General features: G+C 40.7%; 1 protein-coding gene across 7 annotated transcripts in view; it reads right to left on the bottom strand.

Moving 5' to 3' along the window:
• mid1 (midline 1) overlaps nucleotides 1-24,580 on the bottom strand; it is a 37,096-nt gene that overhangs the window by 8,658 nt on the left and 3,858 nt on the right. For 2 of the 7 annotated variants that reach the window (XM_085136618.1, XM_085136617.1), the window contains exons 2-5: nucleotides 12,611-13,332; nucleotides 11,347-11,406; nucleotides 7,077-7,172; nucleotides 6,595-6,702 (exon numbers count right to left, since the gene is read on the bottom strand). In XM_085136618.1, the coding sequence (XP_084992744.1) occupies nucleotides 6,595-6,702; nucleotides 7,077-7,172; nucleotides 11,347-11,406; nucleotides 12,611-13,276 (930 nt within the window). In that variant the 5' untranslated portion in view covers nucleotides 13,277-13,332. Of the gene's footprint in view, nucleotides 1-6,594; nucleotides 6,703-7,076; nucleotides 7,173-11,346; nucleotides 11,407-12,610; nucleotides 13,333-14,902; nucleotides 24,576-24,580 lie in introns of those variants that run through there. The other 5 variants (XM_085136614.1, XM_085136613.1, XM_085136615.1 and 2 more) reach the window with 5 other exon arrangements.

Raw genomic sequence — 24,580 nt, 5'->3', positions numbered from 1 at the left:
CCCCATGTGCGTCACCCATAGTGGTGGTCCGGAAAAAGAATGGCCAAGTCCGGTTGTGCATTGATTATAGGCGTCTAAACCTCCAGACTATAAAAGATGCGTACAGCCTTCCGAAGCTAGAGGACACGTTCTCAGCCCTCAATGGTTCACAGTGGTTCTCTGTTCTTGATCTAAAATCAGGGTACTACCAGATCGAGGTCGAAGAAGCAGACAAACCGAAGACGGCCTTCGTGTGCCCTCTCGGCTTTTGGGAGTTCAACAGAATGCCTCAGGGTGTAACGAACGCCCCCAGCACGTTCCAGAGGTTAATGGAACGGTGCATGGGGAATATGCATTTGAAGGATGCATTGGTCTTTCTTGATGACGTGATAGTATTCTCCCGAACCCTTGAGGAACACGAAGAAAGACTCATGAAAGTGCTCACTCGTCTAAAAGAGTTTGGGTTAAAGCTGTCACCAGAGAAATGCGTCTTCTTCCAGACTTCAGTCCGTTATCTGGGACATGTGGTCTCCAGAAATGGTGTTCAGACTGACCCTGAGAAGATTTCGGCTCTTAAAACATGGCCTGTCCCACAGACTCTGCGAGAGTTAAAGTCGTTTCTTGGTTTTGCTGGGTACTATAGAAGGTTCGTTAAGGGGTATTCCAGCATTGTGAAACCTCTCCACAACTTAACTTCAGGGTACCCACCTAGCCACAAGAAATCAAAAGTAAACACAAGACAAAATGCACATCAGTACCATGACCCAAAAGACCCTTTTGGAGGTCGCTGGACACCAGCTTGCCAGCAAGCCTTTGAGTCAGTCATCCAAAGTCTCACCACTGCCCCTGTACTTGCCTTTGCTGACCCCCAGAAACCCTATATACTGCACACCGATGCCAGTACCACCGGGCTCGGTGCTGTATTGTATCAGGAGCAAGAGGGACAACTTAGAGTCATAGGCTATGCAAGTAGAGGGCTGTCACGGAGTGAAAATCGCTATCCAGCGCACAAGTTGGAGTTTCTGGCGCTCAAGTGGTCAGTTACAGAAAAGTTCAGCGACTATCTCTACGGCAACCAGTTCACCGTTGTAACGGATAGTAATCCGCTGACTTACATTCTGACTTCAGCAAAGCTTGACGCAACTAGCTATAGGTGGCTAGCAGCACTGTCCACATTCTCTTTCAAACTCCTCTATCGTCCAGGGAAGCAGAATGGAGATGCGGATGGATTATCGCGCAGACCACACGGAGGGCTAACGGACGATCTGAAATCACAAAAGGAGATTGAACGCATTCAACAGTTCACTCAAGATCACCTTTGTGATCCAGACAACATCAATGCCGTAAATCAGTCTGTGGTGAAAGCAATCTGTGAGAGGCAGTTCACCTACAGCGTCAGTCCTGACGATGAAAGAGAGGCAGATGCAGATTGTGTTGCCTTGGTGGAGGTGCTTGCTATGTCTCCTAGTGCTGTACCTGATAGCTATGGGCAAGAGGAACAGTTTGGAGGTCTGCCAACCATTCCCCATCTAACAGAGGCAGAGCTGGCAGACGAGCAAAGAGCCGATCAGTGTATAAAGCATGTTATTTCCCAGATCGAATATGGGGACACACCACCTCCAACCGTGCGTACACAGCTCCCTGAACTTCCACTGCTCCTCCGAGAGCTTAACCGTCTTGAGCTCCGCAACAATGTCTTGTACCGGCGACGCCAAGAGGGGTCCCAGACAACCTACCAGCTTGTACTTCCAGCTGAGCTTCGCAACACAGTCCTCACCAGCCTGCATGACCATATGGGTCACATGGGAGTCGATCGTACACTGGACCTTGTGAGGACAAGATTTTATTGGCCAAGGATGGCTTTGGACGTGGAAAGGAAGGTGAAGACGTGTGGCAGGTGCGTGCGGAGGAAGGCACGGCCTGAAAGAGCGGCCCCCTTGGTCAACATTAATACGACACGACCTCTTGAACTCTTGTGCATGGACTTCTTGTCCCTGGAAGCTGACAAGAGTGGAACCAAGGATATATTAGTGATCACGGACCACTTCACTAAGTTTGCAGTTGCTATCCCAACACCTAACCAAAAGGCCCGCACAGTGGCAAAGTGTCTGTGGGAGAACTTTATGGTACACTATGGCATCCCAGAAAAATTGCATAGTGACCAGGGTCCCGATTTCGAGTCCCGCACAATCAAGGAACTCTGTCAGGTGGCTGGTATCCACAAGGTGAGGACAACCCCATACCATCCTAGGGGCAATCCTGTGGAACGATTTAATCGTACCTTGCTTGACATGTTAGGCACTCTCCGTGATCAAGATAAGTCCTGTTGGCGTGACCATGTAAGACCCCTGGTCCACGCTTATAACTGCACCAGGAATGAAGTGACTGGTTTCACCCCGTACGAACTGATGTTCGGACGCCATCCTCGGTTGCCAGTTGACCTTGCATTCAACTTACCAGTACAAGAGGAACAACACTCATCTCACTCTGAATATGTGCAAAAACTCAAGTCACGTCTCAAAGAAAGCTACAAGTTAGCTATGGACAAGGCTGCAAAAATAGCTCACAAGAACAAAATGAGGTTTGACAGATATGTAACTGCCTCAGACTTGGAAGCTGGAGATCGGGTATTGGTCAGGAATGTCCGTATCCGGGGGAAACATAAGATTTCAGACAAGTGGGAACACACTGTGCATGTAGTAGTGAGAAGGGCAGGCAACCTCCCAGTATATACGGTTAAGCCTGAAAACAAAGATGGTCCCCTAAGAACACTACACCGGGATCTGTTGCTACCATGTGGCTACCTACCTGTGGAGGAAAGCAGTGAGCATGTACAGAAGCCAGTGTCACGCAGGCCAAGAACCCGTGCAAATCCAGCGCTAGAGGAAGAGAACCCCTCAGACGAAGAAGATGATCTGCTTATTCCTGTTTGGTTGAGTCCCCCTGTCCACACAGTGAGTGAGAGTCCTGTAAATGTTCCTGATATTGACAACCCACCTGATGCTGACAGCCAATCTGATTTTGGCAACATACCTGATATGCCTAACAGTACTACAGATAATACTGAGTACTTATCTACCAATGGAGTCACACCGACCGAACAAGTGGATGAAACAACCTTAACTGAAAATGACTCACCCGTTGATGACCCAGATGTCCAAGAAAGGCAACTTCCATTTCAGGAGGCTGGCACCAGAGGTGCGAATCCTGAGGAGAGAATGGAGGAGACAGTCCCAGTGGATACAAGGGAAAACGCAGATACAAATGATTCTGTAAGGAGATCTGAGAGAAACCGTCGTCCGCCACGACGGCTTGACTATACGGAACTAGGCAATCCTCTGATCACTGCAGCAAAATCATTCTTGCAAGGACTGTCTTCAGCTTGGGCAGATGTCATCAGTGATGGTGAAGAGCCTGTTCCGCCCTCTTCCTTGACCCGTCAAATAATCATCATTTAACTGTCTACCATGCACAGGGACGTGCATGAGTTCAGGAGGGGAGGGTGTAGCCCAGATGAAAAAAACAACATTTACACCAATGATAGAGAAGAAAGAGTATTTATTCTCTTTATTTTAACTGTTCACACCAACAAAGTGTCATATTTCCTATGACCATTGAATGCACCTCTCAGTTCACCCCACGTGAGGGCAACTAGCTCAGCAACCAATCAAAGCCTACCCAGGCCGCATTGACCCTGTCAGCCAGGAAGTGAGGTGAAGGTGCATGGAGTTCCCGGGTTTTTTCTCATCTCAGCAAGAGGAGTGGAGGCATCTGCTACTCAAATCGAGAAATCCACGGACAAAAGCGAGGGAAAAACTCAGAATTGAGAGGAAAGGAAGCCAGCATACTTACCTGCTAGAAATCCGGAGTCGAGTGGCTGGATGAAGGAGAGAAGCAACGTCGGTAAGACAAGTGTTATTCCGAAGGAAAAAAAGTTGTAGAGACTTACCGTCGTGATCACGCTAATGCTAGCTCGGTGTCTCACAGGCTAACCACTCACCTTTCATCCGGAGAGCTGCTGCAATTCCGACACCAGTGTGTGTTGGGCTTTTGTGAAACAGAGCAACGGTGAGCAACATGTTCTTAGCTGCTCTAAAGCTAGTTTTTGTCAGTTCACTGTGAGTTTAAAGTGACCTAGAGGGTAATTTTTAGTGCATTTCTCTCTCACGAATAGGCCTATAGTGTGGAGAAATTAAGCACACTGCTTTAATACCTCTGAACTGAACTCACATGTATATTTTGTTGCTTATTTGCACATAGTTCTGAATTTGTTATGGTGTATTGTATTTTGAATGTCAATGGTTACTTACCATAAGTATTGTTTAATTAATGTTTACATGAATAGAGACATATTTGAGCAACTTAGATGTTTAGTTCTCATATTTGATATACTTGAAAATTGAATGTTGTACAACAGAACTGTGAGATTTGATAAGATTTAAGATGTTGATGCAATGAATATGAGGTTGATGCAATATTTTGATTTTACATTTTAACCTTAAAAACAGTGCATCTGAAACAGACTGATTAGAATGTACATTTTATGACCTGGATTATAGGTCAGGTTTTTTGGAGAGGACAGAAAAGTCCAAGGACCAGGACGATATTCCGGTTGTGATAGATGGCGAGCCAACCACTTTGAGGACGATCTACCCCAAAAGAAGATACACACCACACACTCATACATTCCAATTACACTCACAAGGACCTTTGAAGTTGGCCATCGCCAGCTTAACTCTAAATTCTTAAAGGGCCCCAACGAGTACTTTTATTTTGTTTGAGTGTGCACACTATTTATTTTATTTTATTTTATTTTTTTACTTTATCTGTACAAATTGGACAAATATCTGTTATACCTTGTAACAATACAAGAGTGGCTACTCAAAAGTTAACATTGTGTCCAGGTCATTATTGCTGCTCAATACTTTGGCTCCATACGAATTTGGTGTCTTCTGATTCTGGCCAGGGTCTTATTACGAGCCCAAGTAATTATTGCGCTGTAATTCACCTTTATACCTTAAAGTTGGTTACATTAACATAGCCAAGTAAATTGTTTTTGTGCCTAAATCTACCTAAACAGTGGCAAAAATATATTTGCTTGTTGCCCTATAATTGTTCACATTTACAGGATAGCAAGCAATTCCATTTTAGTTCTTGAAGCATGTGTCTGTTTGCCACATATGTTTTTTGTTCTTTCCCTGAAGATTCTTCTCAGTCAGTTGCTAAAATAGCCCCACTGTTAGGCAGCTTGACTGAATACTCAATAAGATGTGAAGCAGCAAACAGTAGACATCACGGTAATGTCTGCTACTTTTTACTATTTGTATATTTTTGATAAAAGCTGCTTTTGAAAAGCCAGTGGTGATTGCTGGGGGGGCGGGTGAGAGAAGCTACCCGCTGAGAACAACACATTTTCAAGGCCTGCCTTCTGTTTGCATTTACATGGCTAATAGGAACTCTGAAGGGACTTAATAGCTGACCAGTGGTGGCTACAGCACCATCCACGCTTTCTGTGTTCTTTTTCTTTCACTTTCCCATAATCCTGTTTCAGAGTTTTCTTTATTTTTTCTCTACATTGCAACACAGTGTGAGTTTCAATAAGCCAAACACTTCACAGACTGCTCATTTCTCCATGCATTGCAAATTTTTTAGACTGTAAAAAATTGTTGCTTGCATAGCTAATGTTTAACTAATGTTCACTTTTTTTTTTTTGTTTGGTTTGTTTTATTGATGTCCACGGTTCCTCTTGCCAGGAAAAGTCCCATGCTACTAACAAAGAAAACACTTCTGAGAACCATCATGGTCACCAGAAACCGGAAAAAATGTCATCCTTCCTCCATGAATTATTAGAACTATACAAAAGTTTATGCTGCCTGGAAATTAAACTATGTATCAAGACCTGCTTTTATGTAGTGTAACGTGTGCCAAGGTGGAGCCAAATGACACATTTAGAGAACTAACATCAGTACAGATTACAAAGCAGCATGTGTCTGCCCACATTAGCTAACACTGGCCACCATAATCTTCTAGTCAAATCAGAGGCCTACACTGTGAAAGCCTGATTTTGGCTTATCCAGGTAACTTCAGGGTTACCATGGGTTTGCTTTATGATAAAGGCAGTTCACATTTTTGCCTCTGGAGCAGGTTATATTGAAGATTAGAGATCAGCAGGCATGAAATCATTGCCTACTGGCCAATCAGTTCCCTGGAAGATAGTATCACCATTCCTGGAAGATCCCTGGGACATCATTAATACAGTAAATCATAGTGTTTTTAATATTAAACTCCTGTACAGTGCTTTTTCAATTACAATACTTTTCCTACTGCTGATTTGTATTAGACAATACATATATGTTTAACTCTTCATATAGTTTTTTTTTATCTTCCTTTGTAGACGTTGCATTACATCACTGATGCGTCCTTCGTGCGTTACATACTCTCCCTTTGAGCAGTAGATGTGTGAAGAGTCTTTTTTTTACCCATCATCTGTGATTTGTTATTGCTGTATTCTAATAAGAACAGCAACCTCGGGTGAAGAAGCAAGGTTATCAACATGGACAAGGTGATAAACAAACAAACAAAAGCTATCGAGATACAAAGTGTGATAAACAGTACCTTGCCCTCCTTTATCTTGGTAGCTATGATTTGTCTTCGCTGCTGTATGATATTAATCAGCAGGTCACACTCTTCCTGCAGCTTGTTTTCTTGTCGCGATGCATTTACCTAGACAAAACAGGGGTACAGGTAACATACAGTCATTTTGAGATAACTGACATAATGCAGTATCTTAATCCTTTATTTGAAAGGCTTTTCAATGAATCACATGCTATTTACTTTATACATATTTATTTATTTATATCTAGACATAAATAAATTCATATTTAGCTTACACATGCTGTTAAAATACCAAATTTACAGTCATTTAACAATAATTGTTGAGCTTGTGAGTAATGAGCGCTCAGTCTTGTTGACGTGATACAATTCCACATTCGGATACAGTAATTCATCACAGTGTTAATAATTTAATGAGTTGTTGCCCACGGATTGCCGGGAAAGCTAAAACCCCCAACCTGAAAGGAACAGACAAATAACCTCACCTCCACATGTTGGCAGGTTTGGATAAGTTTGCCCATCAGACTTTCCAACTCACTGGTCCTCTTGATTAGATTGCTGAGGTTGGCATCCAAGGCTTGCTGCAAAACAAAATTGAAAGGGAACATTTCATTATACACTGCCTCCCCAATCAAACTGTAAACAGCTGAATAAATCCTGGAAGAGAGTTAGGTGAATAGGAACATAAGGACCATATCAAGTGTAATGAGCACGTGAGAGGACACACAAGGCTGCCTCTGGATATGAGTGGCCAGATTTGGGCTCTGATCAGTGTGAGCCCCCCCCCTCCAAGTCCTAGCTTTGTGCCAAAGATCCCATCATACTGCCCACTGAGGCCATGAAGCTAAGCAGAGCATCTGCCAGTAATTTGGACAACTGAACCCAGGGTGTGCTAATCACCAAGTCAGATCAAAGGGTGATGTTTCAAACTTAAGCTCTTACTATAATCGGGCAGCATGATGATGGTGTCCTGTGACATTACAGAACGTCTAATACTATAAGCATTATTCACAGGAAGTAAAAGATTAATGCATGATTATATTAAAATGATTTCAATTCAAACAAAACTGTGGTCTTGCAAAACCAAAAGCAAATGGGTAGAGAAGGTTGTAACTTCAAATTTGGCTGACAGATTTAGACTGCAAACTGAGGATACTGCACACCCATGCTGTAGCCACTTGTCAATTACAGTGTGTTCATGATCTCTATTTTATTGCAAATTGGACCATAATTTACAAATTTACCATGATGCTGTAATGGATATGACTGGAAATTAGTGCTTCAAAACCATAAACTCATCTGGGAAATGTCTTGATGCATTCTCAATCATCCAGGAAAATAAATCTCCCAAAGTTGATTCTGTTCATCTGGACGTGGTGTTTTCTAGGAGAAACATTTTGTCACTCATCCAAGTGACTTCTTCAGTCTCAGCTGACTGCAGTTTTCCCCAATCTTATAAACAGTACATTTGCATAATGCATCATCTGGGAAATGTTTACTGAGGTCATAAATCAAGTAATAAGTTATTTTCCTCATATACTTCATGCAGCCTAACTGTGTCTTGCTGCCCATTAGGAATAAAAAGCAGTTAAAAGTACTTCTATACTAGCGTCATTTAAAAAAAACTGACACCACACATTAAAATAAAATAAAAAAAAAACAAAAAACTGAATTTTGGGGTTCTGTTAGAAACCTACATTTTCAGCTAAATCAAATACAAGCAGAACAACGTATTTGAATCTATTATTAAGTCTTCAGCAATACATGTGAATGCATCTGAAATTTTACAGTCAAAGAGTTACAAACTGCCTTTGAATTTCACTGTTTGGAACTATAGCACCTGGTTCCTAAAACATTGATTTAAAAGAAATTATTGTAGAGAACCATAAACACTAATCACAAAAATATAACTCTGACTAACATCCCTTTATTCAAAAGGAAAAAAAAAGAACCCACAAATACTTTGAGATGAGACCAAACAAGCACGAGAAGCCTGCAAAGATTTAAAGCAAATAGATGGTAGGAGAGGCTCTGTCATGTTGGTTCAGTCTCACATTGTGATTTCATAAGGTGTGTGAGTCACTGTACTAAAATAGCAGAGCCTCTGTTTTACTGCTCTTACAAAGATAATTTATTTATATGGAAAAGAAAATGTGATGAAAGCCATTTCAGATGATCCGTTGCAGGTCCAGGTACGGCGGCTTTGAAACCTCCTAAGTGGTGTACGAAACATAAGATATTCAGCTGATGGTGAATACAGCCAAATGTATGACCGTTAAAAACCACAAAGTAAAATCACCTCAGTAAAAATTTTTGCTGTACAGGCATTTTCAGTTAAGCTAAAATAACTTCTCTTGCAGCGTGAGTATTCTTCACATGTTTAGACAGCTCTGTCGAATGGAGGTCTCTTTCCTAAAATCATTTAAATCTGATGAGAGGAAAGAATAGTGGCTTCCTTTTGTATGGGAAAGCTTCTGGTTCCACACCTTTTCATTGGCTGGCCTCTCTTCCTTCCTCTTAGAGTACTGAAAGGTCAACGTCAGGACTCAGACTTTTATCCTGTGTCAACATTAGAAATTTTATTCACTGTGCGACTCTTCATCCTGTGAGCAACACAGGCCGTGTTTTGCATTACTTTGCTGGAGAACACCGTAACTGTATTTGTACCATAGTGTGTGTGGTAACTCTGGTGTGTACATACATGTGTATAATCTGTGCTGTATTTAAGTAAATGAATCAACAATAATGCAATTGTAATAAGTTATCAACTTATATTTACATTTATTAATTACTTTTATATGAGCTTGTAAGTAGAATGCATTTTATGCTTTTCATTGTTCACTTTAGTCCTGCCTTGGAATATTTCCAGAAAAAGCAGGTCAGCTGCCTCTACATCTTAACAGGCTCCATTCATGTGGCAATGTGAAATCTTGAATGCTGTTTTTGATTGTTCTTGTTTTAGTTTTAAACCACCTCTTCTCTGCCAAATGTCAAATCAATGCGTACTGCTCCAAGCAACCGAGTCTGCTATGCCTGCGACCAGCCAACCACACCAAAGTGAGTGACCACGCTGGTGAACAAGAATGCCTCTCAGTGCTGGATATTGCTAAAAATTCAACAATGGTTTCCTTCTAAAATGAGAAACGGGCTTTGACACTAAACAGAATAAAGCTTCTTCACCAGCTGTGAAAGTGCTTTCTAAATCAAAATGCAATGGACTTGAACTAGTTTTACTGAAGACATCAAATGTAGTAAGTTAGTAATTAATACAGTGATATTTATGTTTGAACAGGTTAACTAGTAATCTTTATTCTATAACCTTTCAAAAAGAGCTTTTCCAACACTGATTGTAATGATGCGGATTTTTTTTCCTCACAAAAAATACCACATTAAATATCAGTTGTTTTGATTTTTATAGAACTTTAAAAGTACCCACATACTGTGTGCGACCAAGCTGTTCTAGTATAAGTTCTCTGATGACAATGTTTGGAAATTTATATCACGAGAACATGCGAGGCGTATGTCAAAGTCAAGAGGTGAAACTAATACCTGCGGAATACATGAGTGCAATCTCTTTTTAATTAGGCTCACACAAGGTCATAACACTGAAATGAAGAAAATCGAACTTATCCATTTCCTACTATCACTGAAAATAAATATTTCACCGCTGTGGTTGAGTATCCCACCGTCACCTCGTTATAGAGTAGTCCTGGGTCTTAATTTCATTTCCTTCTCTTGTTTTCCGCGTGTTTACATGGGCTTCTTCCCACGGTTTTAATCTAGCTGGTTTGATCAGCTCAAGCTTTACAGCGTCTGCATGACTGTTTCGTATGTTTACATATAAGCTCTGTGATTATCTGGCAAAAAAAAGGGGTTTTCCTTAATGCTTCTGCCTTTCCTATGACTTTAATAGGAATGCAGCGATATAAGAAAATGGATGGATATATAAGATTTATAATTATTTAACTGGAATCATGTCACATAAATGAGGCTGAAACACAGACACGCATACAAAGACACACATGTGTGCCTTTACAAGTCACAGTATCCCTTTGTCTGGGAATTTGCGAGAAATGTGAGGCACTGTGGCTGTAAACATGTGCTTGAAAAAAGCCAACAACTATCAACAAGCTCAGCTGCATGCCACCTGGGTCCTGTCCTATGCCATGAGAAAAAAACTATTTCTCTCTTTGTTGAAAATTGTCGTTTCCTCTTTCACTTGGGCTAACAATGCAACTAACAGTGCATGTGCATCGAGGAAAAAAAAAAAAAAAGAGTAAACACATGAAATAGTAAAATATGAGATACGGCAATAGGATCCTGAAAAAGGTAATTGGTTAATGTATTTCAAGAGAGAAAATAGACCTTTGCTTATAAAAGTCTGCAAGAGGATGAAAATGATTCGGTTCGCCTTAATTCACCCACAATCCAAATGTCTGCAAACATCTGCAGGATTTTATTCTCATTAAAAGGGAAGTAACAATGTCACAGCACACATTAACTACTTTGTGAAATAATTAAAACACACCAGGCTCACAATGCTGAGTGCTTTAACTCTAGCATTAATAACCATCCAGGCCATATTGCCACGCCTCATTACTTCATGTTATGCAGACCAGCTGCAACTAGCGTTTCACTTTCATTTCACTGGTCTTGATTTGGTAATCGATCCCTTCAAAAGTTACATTCAGGTCCAGGTAGATCTACGCAGTAAATCTGCCCCGAATGTGTAATTAAAGAAATGATGCTGATCACCTGCTCTGCCTCCTGGAACGAATGATCACGCCCCACACAGAGAAAGCGGCCGGGAGATTTCTGCACAATGACAGCACGATCAAACAAAGGAGAGAGGTTAAGGCTGGTCCTATCTTCCCAATATGTTGCAAAAAGATTGTTTATATCCCACTTCCACTGTGACCAAGCATTGTGAAAGAAAGGAATGGGGACAAAAAAGGGTTTCAGTGCTGCGTGTGATACATAAAACTATCCTTTTGTGAGTCATGCATTAAGGGAGTGTTTTGTGAAAAGAATAAGGGTGCTCTTTTTTTTGTCATGCAGCCTATGCCATGCAGACAAACTTTAAGGTGAACTTTAACTGAACTGAAAAGCTTTTTGCAGCCGAGTTTAAGGCTTTCCCAAATTAAAACAGTAAATGTTTGATGTTCCCTTGAGTATGGTAACTTTCTTTTTTGTGTTAAAGTTCCATGGAACAACTGGCTTATAGTGGACGATAAAATCATCCTGTTGAGTTTGCGAGTTACTTTATACACCTACCTAAGCTAGTTTTTTTATGATAGAAGCTTATTTGTGAAGAAAAGCCAAACCGCCCTTTTATACTCCAGCAAACAGCATCTTATGTCTTATTCATGTCGGCCCATCTACTGACAATGAGCAGTACTACCTAAAAGTGTGAAATCAGTCTCTGACTGGCCAAGTGGAAAACAGCTTCAAAGTAAACACATTATTGCTAAGCGTAATTTAGAGAGGAGGTCATTTCGTACAATTATTTATTTCACAATGCCGTATAAAGGAACTTTTGTAGTGTTTGCTAATTCGCTACAGAAAAACTCAACTCTAAACTTGCTTCACCAAAACACCCCTCTATCTCTCTTACTAGAACTGCGAAGTATTATTGCTCTTATTCTTGTAAATCATCTGTATTTTTTCAAGTAGCAAATCCATCATGGAGTACTTTCTTATTGACTGTCTGTTTCAGATAAACGACTTAAAAAATAAATCGATGAGATTTAGTTTCACATGCCTGTAATCAATACTCTTAATTTATCTCTGTGTGTTTGTGCGTTGCCAAAATCGAGCTGTGCAAAAAGCCCCTTAAGTTTATCATAATGTGGAAATTCAATATTTTCATTATCAGCTTGCCAACCTGTCATGCTGAGAAGCTGAAAGAGGTTTTTGAAAAATTCAGAAACCGTCTCTCAATTATGTGCTGGTAACATTAGTGGAAAATCTGTTCTCACTGTGTCCTAAATCCCAGAGCTTCTCTAAAATTATTTCTTACCTTGAGTTTGTCATATCGGTCACTGAGGGCTGCTACTTGGTGGTCTCGGTGTCGGCCAACTAGCTTACACAATGCGCAGATCAGCTGCTCATCAGTCACACAGTACATGTTGACCTTCTCGTCCTCGTGCTCCAGACACATAAGCCCTCGTAGATGTGAGTCCAGCAAGGGCTCGATTAGACGGTGGCCCGTGAAAGGCTTTTTGTTTGGATGAGTGGCCTTGAGACACTCCTCGCAGTATGACACCTCACAGGTGACGCAAGTCTTCACGGCATCCTGTGGAGGGTCCTGCTCGCAGAACTGACACTGGACCCGGTTGCAGGGGGACGTCATGGCTGTGCTGTCAGGGACGGCTCGCTCACGCCGAGTCTCGTTAGGAGAGTTGGGTCCACTTAAAGAGGCTTTCTGGTAGCGGTCGATGATATTCTGCAGAGTGACGTTGCGTTTGAGTCCCTCTAAGCCCCTCTGGTTGAGGGTGATGACATAGCGACAGGTGGGGCACTGAAAGGCGCTGATGGACTGAATTGGCTCGCTGGGGGTGCAGTGGGAGACCAGGATTCGGTGGGCGCAATTGAAACAAAGACTGTGAGCGCAGGGTAACAGCAGTGGGTCCTCAAAAAGCTCCAGACAGATTGGGCAGGTCAACTCAGACTCCAGCGTTTCCATTTTCAAGCAAAACAAAGCGGGATGTTCAGCGAAATCCAGGGAAGCTGATCAGCTATCTGTAAAGATGACACGAAAATAAATCAGGAAATGCTAGCAGCAGCGACAAAGGTTAAAAAAAATGATAGACTGTTGCTTATTAGTTTCTATCAAGTTATTTTTCTGAGATTAACTGATGGAGAAACAATAGTTAGCTGGAGTCCTAATGTCCACAATCAAATCCAAAATATTCTTTGGAAGAAACAATAAAAAACACATTACGCATACCCGATCTAATTACCAGTATTTATGATAATAAAAACAAAGTTATTCATCTCTACTTGAGTTTCAGTCGATTTTTGGTGCATGCTGAATGTAAAAAAAACATTAATATTTTATTACATAAATATTTGTAAGAGATATCTGATTATGGAAATGAAGAATACTGGAAAAATAAAACAAGCAAGCAGGAGGATTCTTGGTCAAAAACACGTGTTTGCACATAATACATAAACATGTATCAGCTTTCAGTTTGGTCTGTGTGGCTCAACTGAGAACTTAAAGAATGCAGCAGCAGCTCCTTTTAATTTGGCACAGGAATAGTCTAGCCTGTCTATACTGTAGCCCGTAGGCCAGCAGGCCAGTGAGGACTGACAACTCAGCCAAGCAGAAGTGTATTGGCCTGCTTGCTGATGGCTGGGGCTACACACCATCATAGACACTAAGCCTTTGTTCCCGGCCAGTCAGACACCCCAGCTGCGAGTGGACACACTGTGCTCACAGCGTCTTTCTAAGTGAACTCTCTACCTCCACTCATTATGTGTGAAGAAGGCAAAAGCTCATTATCAGGACAGTCGGGCACAAGTAGCCTTTTGAAGTTATGAGGATACAGCAATTACCTATGAGCTACAAACCTGGGTTTGTTCTTTCTATTCTATTCAAATCTTCGCAGACATTCAGTGATTCCACTGTACTGCACAAGAAAAGAAGCAATTGTTGCACTTGTCTCTTGTGACTCTGATGCATCTGCGGGCCTTTGTTTCAGTGCTATTTTGTTCTTTAAAGGCAAAGCAGCAAATGTAGGTGCCTAGAAATTGAGAATCAAGGGGTACCGCTCCATTGTCCAAACCCCTCTGGTGTGAACAAAATATGCTCTCGGGAACAAATATTATTTAATAACAATACTATATTATGTTAACTTTACAGATAATATGAAGTCATTTTTGTATTGTACTAAAGCAAATAAACCTCTACAGGGTAACAACATGATAGTAAAACATGGTAAAAAAAACAACTTCTTGTTCAAAATTGCATCCACTTGTTAGATTTTCCGCAGCAAGAGAAAAGACAAAATCACACATTATATATATTTTTTAGCAAAGCAACTGCATAAACATAATGCTTTTGCGAGTTGTTATTTTCAATAGGATGTCCTAAATACAAACTAAATAAAGGGCTTTGTGTGACAAACACAAAGCAAAAAGACACTTATCCTCTGATGTCATCGCTTATGGTATAAAATATCCACACATTATAAAAAGCTTGTAAAACAACACTGTGGCAAAGAGCCCTTGCAAAGTGCATTACAGCCCCAAGTACATTACGCACTCCTGAAAATGCTCCCATTCATACACAGTTTACTTTACCCACCGATGGATTTCGCCCCACTTTGTACTGCCGAGACATTTTTGCTGAAGGAGAACTTCTGACTCGAATCATGAAAATATGTTTATACCACAAAATGCACCAGTCATTAACTCCAGCATGCTTGTAGAGATATGCATCCAGGTGGCACAAGTTTTCAGAGCCCCATAAGTCCTGCAGCAGAGCTGTCATTAAGCAAGTGATTGAGCAAGAGGTAGCAAGCACAACAGGAAAAGTTGCCCGACAATTCCAGGAAAGCCAGCTCCACCTACAGCTGGAGCTCAGGCCAGTACTGGAAGAAGAGCGAGAGAGAGAGAGAGAGCGGGCAACAGTGAGAGAGAGAGAGAGAGGGGGAAAGAGAGAGTGCGCATGTAAGAGAGCGAGAGTCAAAATCAGCAAATAAGCAGAGACACAGTATCATGTAGAGCCCTAGCTCACATCCTCACAGGCAGGTCAGTGTCCCCTCAGCCCTGCCCATTCAGAAATTCTAAGCGTTCGGATCAGTTTCAGGTTCCCTTGTGTGACTGTACCTCTGCTTCAAGCAGCACAATGCTGAGGTACTTGGCAATTCCACCGGAGATTCAAAAAGAAAGGCTGAAGACACAAACACAGATGAGAAGGAGCCCGGGAGGCAGCGGGACTCATCTGTGATGTGGGACAGAGGTTTGGGATTCCCGCAGCATCCAGCCAAGAAAATTATGTGGAATCGTTGGTTTACCATCTATCGGAGTTTGTTATCCCTCCTCTCTGAGGCCATTGTTATTTAATATGCAACAAATCTGATGCAATGGATTTTTACAGGCTGCAAAATAACTGTAAAGTTGCTCAGCAAAAAAATGCTGACGCACCAAGAATCTGCCATACAATTACAAATAAAGACTGGCACTTTCTAACATTATGTGCTACATTCCAGTCTGTACCAGCTGGCCCTCATGTGGGAATCACTGAGGTACCATCTGCTTACCATGTGCCTCTATTTCCAGACACACCCCTGCTGCGCTCCATTTGAATTCTTCTGTCAATCAAAAGAGTCCCCAGGGTGACTTTTCTCTCTGAGAGACAGGTACACTATAACTATTAAAGGCATGCTACAGTTCGTACAAAGGACTGGGTAGACGTTACATTGCTTGCGAGATACATATTGGAATGTCACTGGTATTCCCAGGGAATTTGGTGTCTATCATAAGATCACACAGAGAATTGATCAGTTTGAATAAACAGCTCTTAGGGAAACCAGGAGAAAAATGTACATTGATGACTGAAAAGATTCAAAGTTAAGTTTAAAAATAACCTCTTTTTTGGCTCTTTACCAAAGTATTCACAAGTGTAGGGCAAAATTCTGATTTCTGTTCCCATTTAATGAGAAAAAGGGGAACAGTCAAATGCTGGTACTTACTGTCTGTCTATGGGGCATTGTAATATTGCCTACATAAAATTTCATTACCTTTTGGGACAGGCTGTATTAGGTTATATCACATATCCACACTAATTGGAACATGCATTAATAATGACAGACATTGTATTGATATAATATTGCTATGGGAGTATTCTGGTGTTATGAAGTTACATACTTTGAGACCATAAAGCATTAAATATGAAAAAGTTCAATTCTCTCAACAATAATGGTTAAATAAGATGAGACCTTAATTTTGGAGAGCAATACGACCGTTCAACCAGAATACTACATAAAACCTTGTACAAAAACATCTGACTCTAAACATTACTTTAACAGCTATGTTTGACAAACTGATTGCTTTTGGATGAATGCAGCATTTTCAGCTGACAGTTTCTCTTCATACTCTATACTGAGAAAGATGCTTAGGGTATGGTATCCAAAGAATCACAGGTATGGGAAATAACAAATTAAATGTGTGATTGTCTTTAAACTGGAGTACTAAGTGAACATGTGTAATTTTATTTGATTAGGAAGTCGCCTAATGGGTCACTAAGAGATGAAACAATTTCAAAGTCTCAGATATGAAGACAATTTCCTGTTCAAGTACTGCCTAATCCCTTTGGTTATGGTCTTTTATCGCCCTTAATGATAGCTCTGAACCCTGTATTCGGAGCCTGAAAGAGTGTGATTGCTCTTTGTCTTCCTTCCTGGGGCACACACCTAACATATTTATCTGTAATCCTGTCTTCACTGCGTAGCTGTGACCAATGTGTGGCCTGTTGCTGCTCCCTGAAGCAGCCAGCTCAGCAGCGGCCCACTCTGGCCTAATATGATTTACAGCTGCAGCAGCACAAATCAGCTGATTAGACTGACAAATCTACCTGATGTGCAGCTGCACACATTACTGAGATTAGCTTAATGGGAACTGGCCCTGACCAAGGGCTACAAATGCTGTTATTTAAATGATTACGGAGGACAAGTTAATTACAAATCTAAATATTTCGGCAACTGAATTCAAAACGCATCTGTCAAACACAACTGCACGGAGAAGAATAACAGCGTTATAAGTTTTGGTGCTGTGGCTGTGCAAACAAAGCTTTAGCTGGAAACCAGCTCCAATTAATGTTAGCAATGGCATTCTCACAGCGTAAGAAATGGAAACGGAGGTGTAGAGGTCAGCTGAAATATGTTCATTCTTCCTGTCTGTCACTTCTCTGCATGTTTACTGACACAGGTCATCCCGGTCAACATCAGAAGTTGCACCAAACTCTCATTTCCTCTCGGCGGCTTGGCAGGTGGCATCAGCGGGGAAACACTGTATCCTTTCCACCACCACAGGAACTTTAGAAAATGTGACTTACCAAGTATGCAGCTGTGGTTTTGTGACTCAAACAGTCCACACAGAAAAAATGTCTCCTTCACCTCGGATCTATCTCAATCTGCACGTTTTTACTGAAATCATAAATAATGTTTAGACCTGCTCTTGTTTACCGTCTGTCCCCTGTGCGAGGACAAGCAGTTTGCAGACGTCATTCAACAAGAATGAGTCTAACTGTTGTGGAAAACATTCAAAGAGCGACATCGTGTGGCTGATTTGTGAACTACAGTAAGCACAGTGTCCGGTCTGACGTTAAAATTAAATGGTGACCTATAAATTCCCACCAAAATAAAAAATAACTGCAATCTTAAGAAACGTGTAAAAATGTAATAGTCAGTTAATACTTCTGTTCCCAAAGCGTCCACCACTTGCAGCTCCTTCTCCTAAACTCTAATTATTATACATTATAAAAAGACCTCGTGAGTTACCATGGTGACAGCTTGATATCTATTTGTCACACTAGTGATCAGAGGCAGTGCTCTGGTGGGAAGATGTCTAACATTCCTCCTCAAGTGAATGAGATAAGTTACTTATTAACAGGGGCAACCACAGACTCAAATGCAATAACTCAGCTTCACTCTTCATTAGCTCTGCTCTGTTTTTATGTATGCAGGGCTGATGCAAATGGGCTCACGCATGCACGCACAAACACACACACACACACATATAAATATATATAGAGATAGATTTTGCAGAGGGAAAATGTCTGTATCCTTTATCTTATCAGCTCCGTAAATGGTATTTTGTAGGTCACGAGGCCACAAGATTGTGGTTGAAAGAGTGGCTTTATCTTCCTCAGTGCTGCAGTGGATCTCTAAGTCTGAGCAAGGGTTGGAAAAAAGGGAAGTGGGAGGAGAGAGAGAGAGAGAGAGAGAGAGAGAGAGAGAGGGAGGGAGAAATGAAAATAAGGCTAAAAGATATTTTCTTTCAGGCAGAGGCCATGTAAAAGTGTGTGTTTTAGGAAATGCTACACTGAATTGCTGCTTTAACACTGGAAATCGACTTTGTCTGCTCCCACTCTCTTTGACGCTTTTTAATTACAAAATCCCCCTTGGCCCTCCAAGTTAGTCATCTTATTCCACAAGTTCTACCCACACTTCATAACATGAAGGAATCTGTGAGCACCACGAGGCCAAACCACCTCAGCTCTTGCACAGATCCTTGCCTACAGGCTTAGAAACATATGACTCATTGTTTCGGTAGAAAAATACAGAGGCACAGAAACAAAGTGAACAGAGCTAAGAATGACCCTCTGACTTACCTGCCACATGATTACAGCAATAAACAAGCAGAAGGAAAGAGCCACGTTTAAAGTCAGTCAGTGTTGATAGTTAGGCTCTACCAAGCTGATCCACTGCAGCGGTCTGAACTTTAAGCAAAGTCACTCGCCCCCTGAATCTCTGTGAGTTTCTGACACTAACTCTTTCCTCCTAGCCTACTGAAAAAACAGCAGGAAGATCAAAACTTACCACCCTTTTCTCTTCCCTCACTGAGAACTGCACCTATCCCATCTACAAGTAGTGGGCTGCAAATTGTTGAGATAGCCAATCATAAGAAAGGGGCAGGCCTTTCACTGGTTTGGTCTGTCTCTCGGAACTGTTAGAGCATAGGGTGTTACCATAACTCTGGAAAGAGGTTTGCTGTCATCCTCCAATAGATTTTTTCCCCCAAATAGCTGAGCTGCATGCCACAAAAACAACATGCATTGCATTAATAAACAGATTCATTTCAGATTCATTGCATGTTTCGTACGATGAGATTTGCATATAATATAAACTAAAATTTGCAATGCTTTATAGTTAACCCTGCTAAAATTAGTCTAGAATAATGCAGCTAGAAGTATGCTTCATGCCTAAGTCACGGTTCAATGGAGCCAAATGGAATAGTGCCTCATGAAACACAGTAATCAATTATTAATCAACTGTTCAGAAAGTACAAGAGCGACACTTTGCAAATGCTATCATGGCTAAGCAGAGGTATATTAATAGACTGTCAGTCATTTATGCCATATAACTAATCAGAATTGCTGTCTTCATTATCTCAATGCTGATGAATAACATTGCTCAAGGTAGGAAGGTTACTTTACGTTAGCTTGGAAAACGCTCAGAAGAAAGCAATAACACCTTTTTTTCTTTCTTACTCTTCTTGTGAACACATTCACTGAAATGGAAACACACAGGAATGTAATGTGGCTGCGACAGCTGACTTAGATATTGTTGAAAGTTTTCTCAGATTGTTGGCATCTGTTCACCAGTCTCACAGAAATGCTTCCAACGCAAACATGTGCTGGCTGACAGGATTGGCATCCAAATAGTGAGACTGATAACATCAAGTTTGATCCGTTTATTAGCTTACTGAATTCGAGCTTACTTTTGAGGCAGGGCATTACCTGCAACAACCTTGTCAACAACATAAGGTCAGGGTGGTTTTTGTTCTTCTTTTTTTAAATGGCATCTATATAAAGCAGATGTTTATGTTGTGGGGTTAAACCACAATATATAAGGCATGGCTTGGTTTGGATTAACTTTAAGCCAAAACCCCGGAGGAGGAGCAGTGAGATCTTATTTTTCAGTATAAAAAGGGATCAAAAGAAATGTAGGGGAATGCCAAAAAAAACTTAGATTCTTATATATGTTAACTCAAATAATGAGTTGAAATGCATCATAACTGCAGCTGCAGTTAGGTCAGCACCATGTGCAGTGTGGAAGCATGCAATAAAGTGCAAAAATATTTAACTGAGCACCACAGAAAAATTCACTGGGCCATAAAATCACCATTGATGTTTGTTTACATTTATATATCTACATTTCAAACATGCAGACAAAAAAAAAATATGCAGAATACCGTATTTAATTTAGCACACTAAAACTCCCTCAAAGCCAAACTCCAAAGTCTAAAAGAAACCTAAACAGCTTTTAAAGTGTCATCCACTGTAAATACAGATCACGCCTTACCTCGCTGTCTGTTACTCAGTCAAGCACACAGTTCACAGCCAGGGTGACAGATGAATACAGAAATAAAGCCCAGGAAAGGATTTTTCTCAAAACACCGGCTTTCCTCAGAAGCCTCCCTTCAGCTCCCACTTTCTGTCTGGGTTCTGCTGCTTCATCTGTCTCACTGCTATCTCTGAAATTCTCTTCACACAGCCTCTTTTCTCTAATCCTCTATAAAAGAAGCCGAAACTGCTCCAAATGGTTCAACCAGGCGCCGACTTCTCAGGCTTTTCCCTCTTTGTATTATTTTGTTGGCTGGGATCATTAACTTAGTCCCATGAGAACACAAGGAGGTAAATAAGCCCCCTCCTTCCTGTGGGAGGCTGTCAATCACAAATGATGATGAGGCAGTGAAGGGGGTGCTTTTCGCCAACAGGGAAGAACTCCTGATTGGTCACCAGGGAACGGAGGTGCTCTGCATGACAAATGAGAGCTCTGGGATAGATTGAATTGTGAAGATGCTCAGCGAAGTTTACATGCTCTTTTATAATAGACTTTTTGCGTCTTATTCATTCACCTGTCAAAAGAATGTAAAGCCATGGAAATGAATAATGAAAGAGGGCAGCAAATGTCTATTTAATGCAGCTGAATTCAGGAAAATGTAATTTATGTTGTAAACGGCTAACTACTGTCAACACAAATAATCCCAGGATCTTTAAATGACTCTTTGGTACAGTCTGGACACTCAGCGGGGGGACTGCGAGGCAAGTATAAAGCTTCCGTTGCCATGGCAGTGTGGCAAGAGCAACGGTGCATCTTGGCGCTCCAGCCAAATGCCACTCTAATCTTTTCACTGGCAAACCTTCAGCTCTCTCTTCACAGCTTGTTTGTTTCTCAGTCAAGCCTACTGCTGTCTGTCACTGTCCAGTTCCTTCCAGCAACCCATGCCAATCTAAAGTCTGCAACGTTTTGTAAGGAGCAAAAATGTGTAAAGACGCTGTTAGCGAGACAACAATACCTGAGAGAGGTCGCTGTCCTCCCGGTGACCATGACTAAATTGAGAAACAAAAGGCAAATTAAGTGGGGTGACTCCTATGGCCATGTAACTAACATACTAATGGATGTGAAACTGCACAGGACAAATCAATTTAATACATAAAAAACAACCAAGCGGCATATAAAGATGAAGCTAATAGGACTGTCACAAAAACCTAGTGGCATTTTAAGGCCGGCTCCCAAACCAAAGAGCAGAAATAAACACATTTATGGCATCATTTTTGAATAATTCACTTTATGGCTTAAAATTAATGGCAGGGCTGTTCTGGGTGGTACAGCGAGCTAGTACCAATAAGGCTGCTAGCTCGCTGTTAAGCTTTACCTGCACTAATGTGAGTCACTGAGCTTCTTCTGGAGTTCTTGTTGCTGTTGGACAAATAGTTTGTCCAGTTTTGGTGATTACAATTCAAATATTTTATTTGTATGTGACTGTGCGACCAGAAAGTCTGTAAAAGGACCTTGCTAAACAAGCTAGCTATTATTTCCTGAGAATTTAGCACTCTTTTAACACTCCTTCCTTACATTCTCTTCTTTCTGGGAGCAGAAAACAATAATAATGCTAAAGTTAAGTCTGGGTGCAAAACGCAGCAAAGGTAGATATTCCTCACATCAGTCCTTAGATGCCCACGATAATAATGCTTAATAATTTCCAACAGCAAGAAAATCAACAGGAAAGTGCTATTGCTCTGAGTACTATATATATATCCACAAATTGTCTGCAGAATAATTAGTTTGCTGCTTGCTCTCATATTGAGAATCATATTAGGGCAGTAAAAGGCAATAAAACTCAGGACATTAGAGTCATCCTGACATTTGCGGCCAGTGCTTTTTAAAGATGAAAATGACTTGCTACTTCAGGGTCAGTCTAAAGTCACGCCCTATTCTGAACTGTAATAAATGCGAAGTGGAAAAATGTCTGTTTCTGTTTTACTCATCCCATAAATATAAAACTTGTCTGGGCTGTGGTTTTAACAACTGTCCCCACCTCACCCACTGAAAACCCAATCTGATCCTTGTTAACACACAAATTCTCAGGGGCTTTCAAGTCCAGCAAATTGATCCATGTTTATTTTGGTATCTTCTTGTTACTTACACTCAAAAAAATAACTCTTTGAATGAACATAAAAAAATCATGAAAAGAATTTCCATGTAATTAAATTTCTTTATTTTAGCATTATGCAATTCTGTTATTCCAACTTAATGTACTTGAGTTGGACTAACTTGGTTAATTAATGATGAATCAACTGTTTTACTACAGTTGTGTCCAACTTATTTTAATTGATTTGATCCAACCCATGCAAATTACGTTAGTGCAACAAAACATGCTTATTTGTAATAGAAATCCATTTATTAATCCATTTATTTTAAGTTCATTTAAAGAGTTATTTTTTTGGAGTGTTCAACAAAGTCTAAAGTCTGGTTAACATAAAATGTCAATGGATTTATAATAACTTGCACTCCATCCATCATGTTATCTTTACCGGGGTTGCAGTGAGGCTGGGACCTATCCCAAATGTGATAGGGTGGGAGTCAGAATACTGGACGGGTCACCAGTCTATCACAGAGAGACAGACAACCATTTGCCCTCATGTTCACAGATATTTTAAAAACACCAATTAACTTAACCCTAATTACTGCATGACTTTAACTGTGGCAGGAAACCAGAGTACCCAGAGAGAACCCACTGAAAACTTGGCCAAATTGCAGATTTGAACCCAAGACCTTCTTGCTACGAGGCAACAGTGATAACCACTGTGCCACCGAGCTTTCAATCTAGACTTCAACAAAATAGGGAAACTATGATTACAAGGCTTTATATAGAATTTTAAAAACCACAATAAATAGCTGAGGCATATACGTAGTGTATGTATGGTTGTCTGTCTCTTCTAACCCCAGTGATTTTCCTGTGGTTTGAACTCTTGTGTGATCTTGTGAATTTTGTGAATCCAGGCAACTAACCACTCTTACTAGATTGTATCATGTCATCTCAACAAGAATAAATTAAGTTGCTGGATTTCATGCAGATCCTACATGATTTAATTACGTTCACCACAGAAACATGAAATTACTTTGTTCACATTACAAGTTTGAATTTTGTAAATTTAATAACCACCCAATTTCATTTTTTTGAGTGTAGTAGCTCTGCTTTCCACTAAAAGCAGATAAGGCTGCTAGCTCGCTGTATAAATCCAAATATTTACCACGGATTATGTCATAATGCATCAACATGACTGAAATATAAACTGGCAGTTTCATTCTATCAAGCTGATATCAAATTGGACTGCAGATGTTTGAGGAGTAACAGAAGCAATTTTGTTTATGCTTTGTTAATGCATTTGTATATGTGACCTTTTGTGGACTGTTTTCTTAGTGTAATCTTACTAGAATTAAAAAAAGGTCATATATTCTCTTATCAATAAATAACAGCATGGCTGGAATAATTATTTAAACAAATGAATATTCATCCTCACTAAATAAGGCCATTTACAGCCTGAGGCAGTTCTCTTTATGATGGCTGGCACGTCAAGCTCTATAAATTGGGGGGGGAGAGTCCTGAAAAGGGCTAGAAATACCCTCCTGAAAAAGCAGATAAGAAGTTAGAAAAAATAGGCTGTGAAATTGAATGTTACATAAACTTTGATGAAGGAAAAAAACAGGATCTATCCAAGTGAACAAATGAGCAGATGTTTTTAAACTTGGTGTTTAGTCTTTCCCAAGTTCAAACCTCTTTCATACCTAACAAAGAAATTCTTAAATATACATTAGACAGAGAATAAAATTTAAGGTGACATTTTGGAACTAGAGGACAGACACCATATGCTCCAAACAATGCTCTGACAATGATGAGAAATGCTCACTAAAGCATCAGGACTAATTAAAGAGTCAGGGTATTTCATTAGCAGCCAAACAGTAACAAGTAA

The sequence above is a fragment of the Neolamprologus multifasciatus genome, chromosome 16, assembly GCF_963576455.1.
Source record: "Neolamprologus multifasciatus chromosome 16, fNeoMul1.2, whole genome shotgun sequence".
NCBI classification, from domain to species: domain Eukaryota; kingdom Metazoa; phylum Chordata; class Actinopteri; order Cichliformes; family Cichlidae; genus Neolamprologus; species Neolamprologus multifasciatus.
The sequence above is the reverse complement of the archived record's forward strand: the minus strand, read 5'-3'. Positions and strand labels throughout refer to the sequence as shown.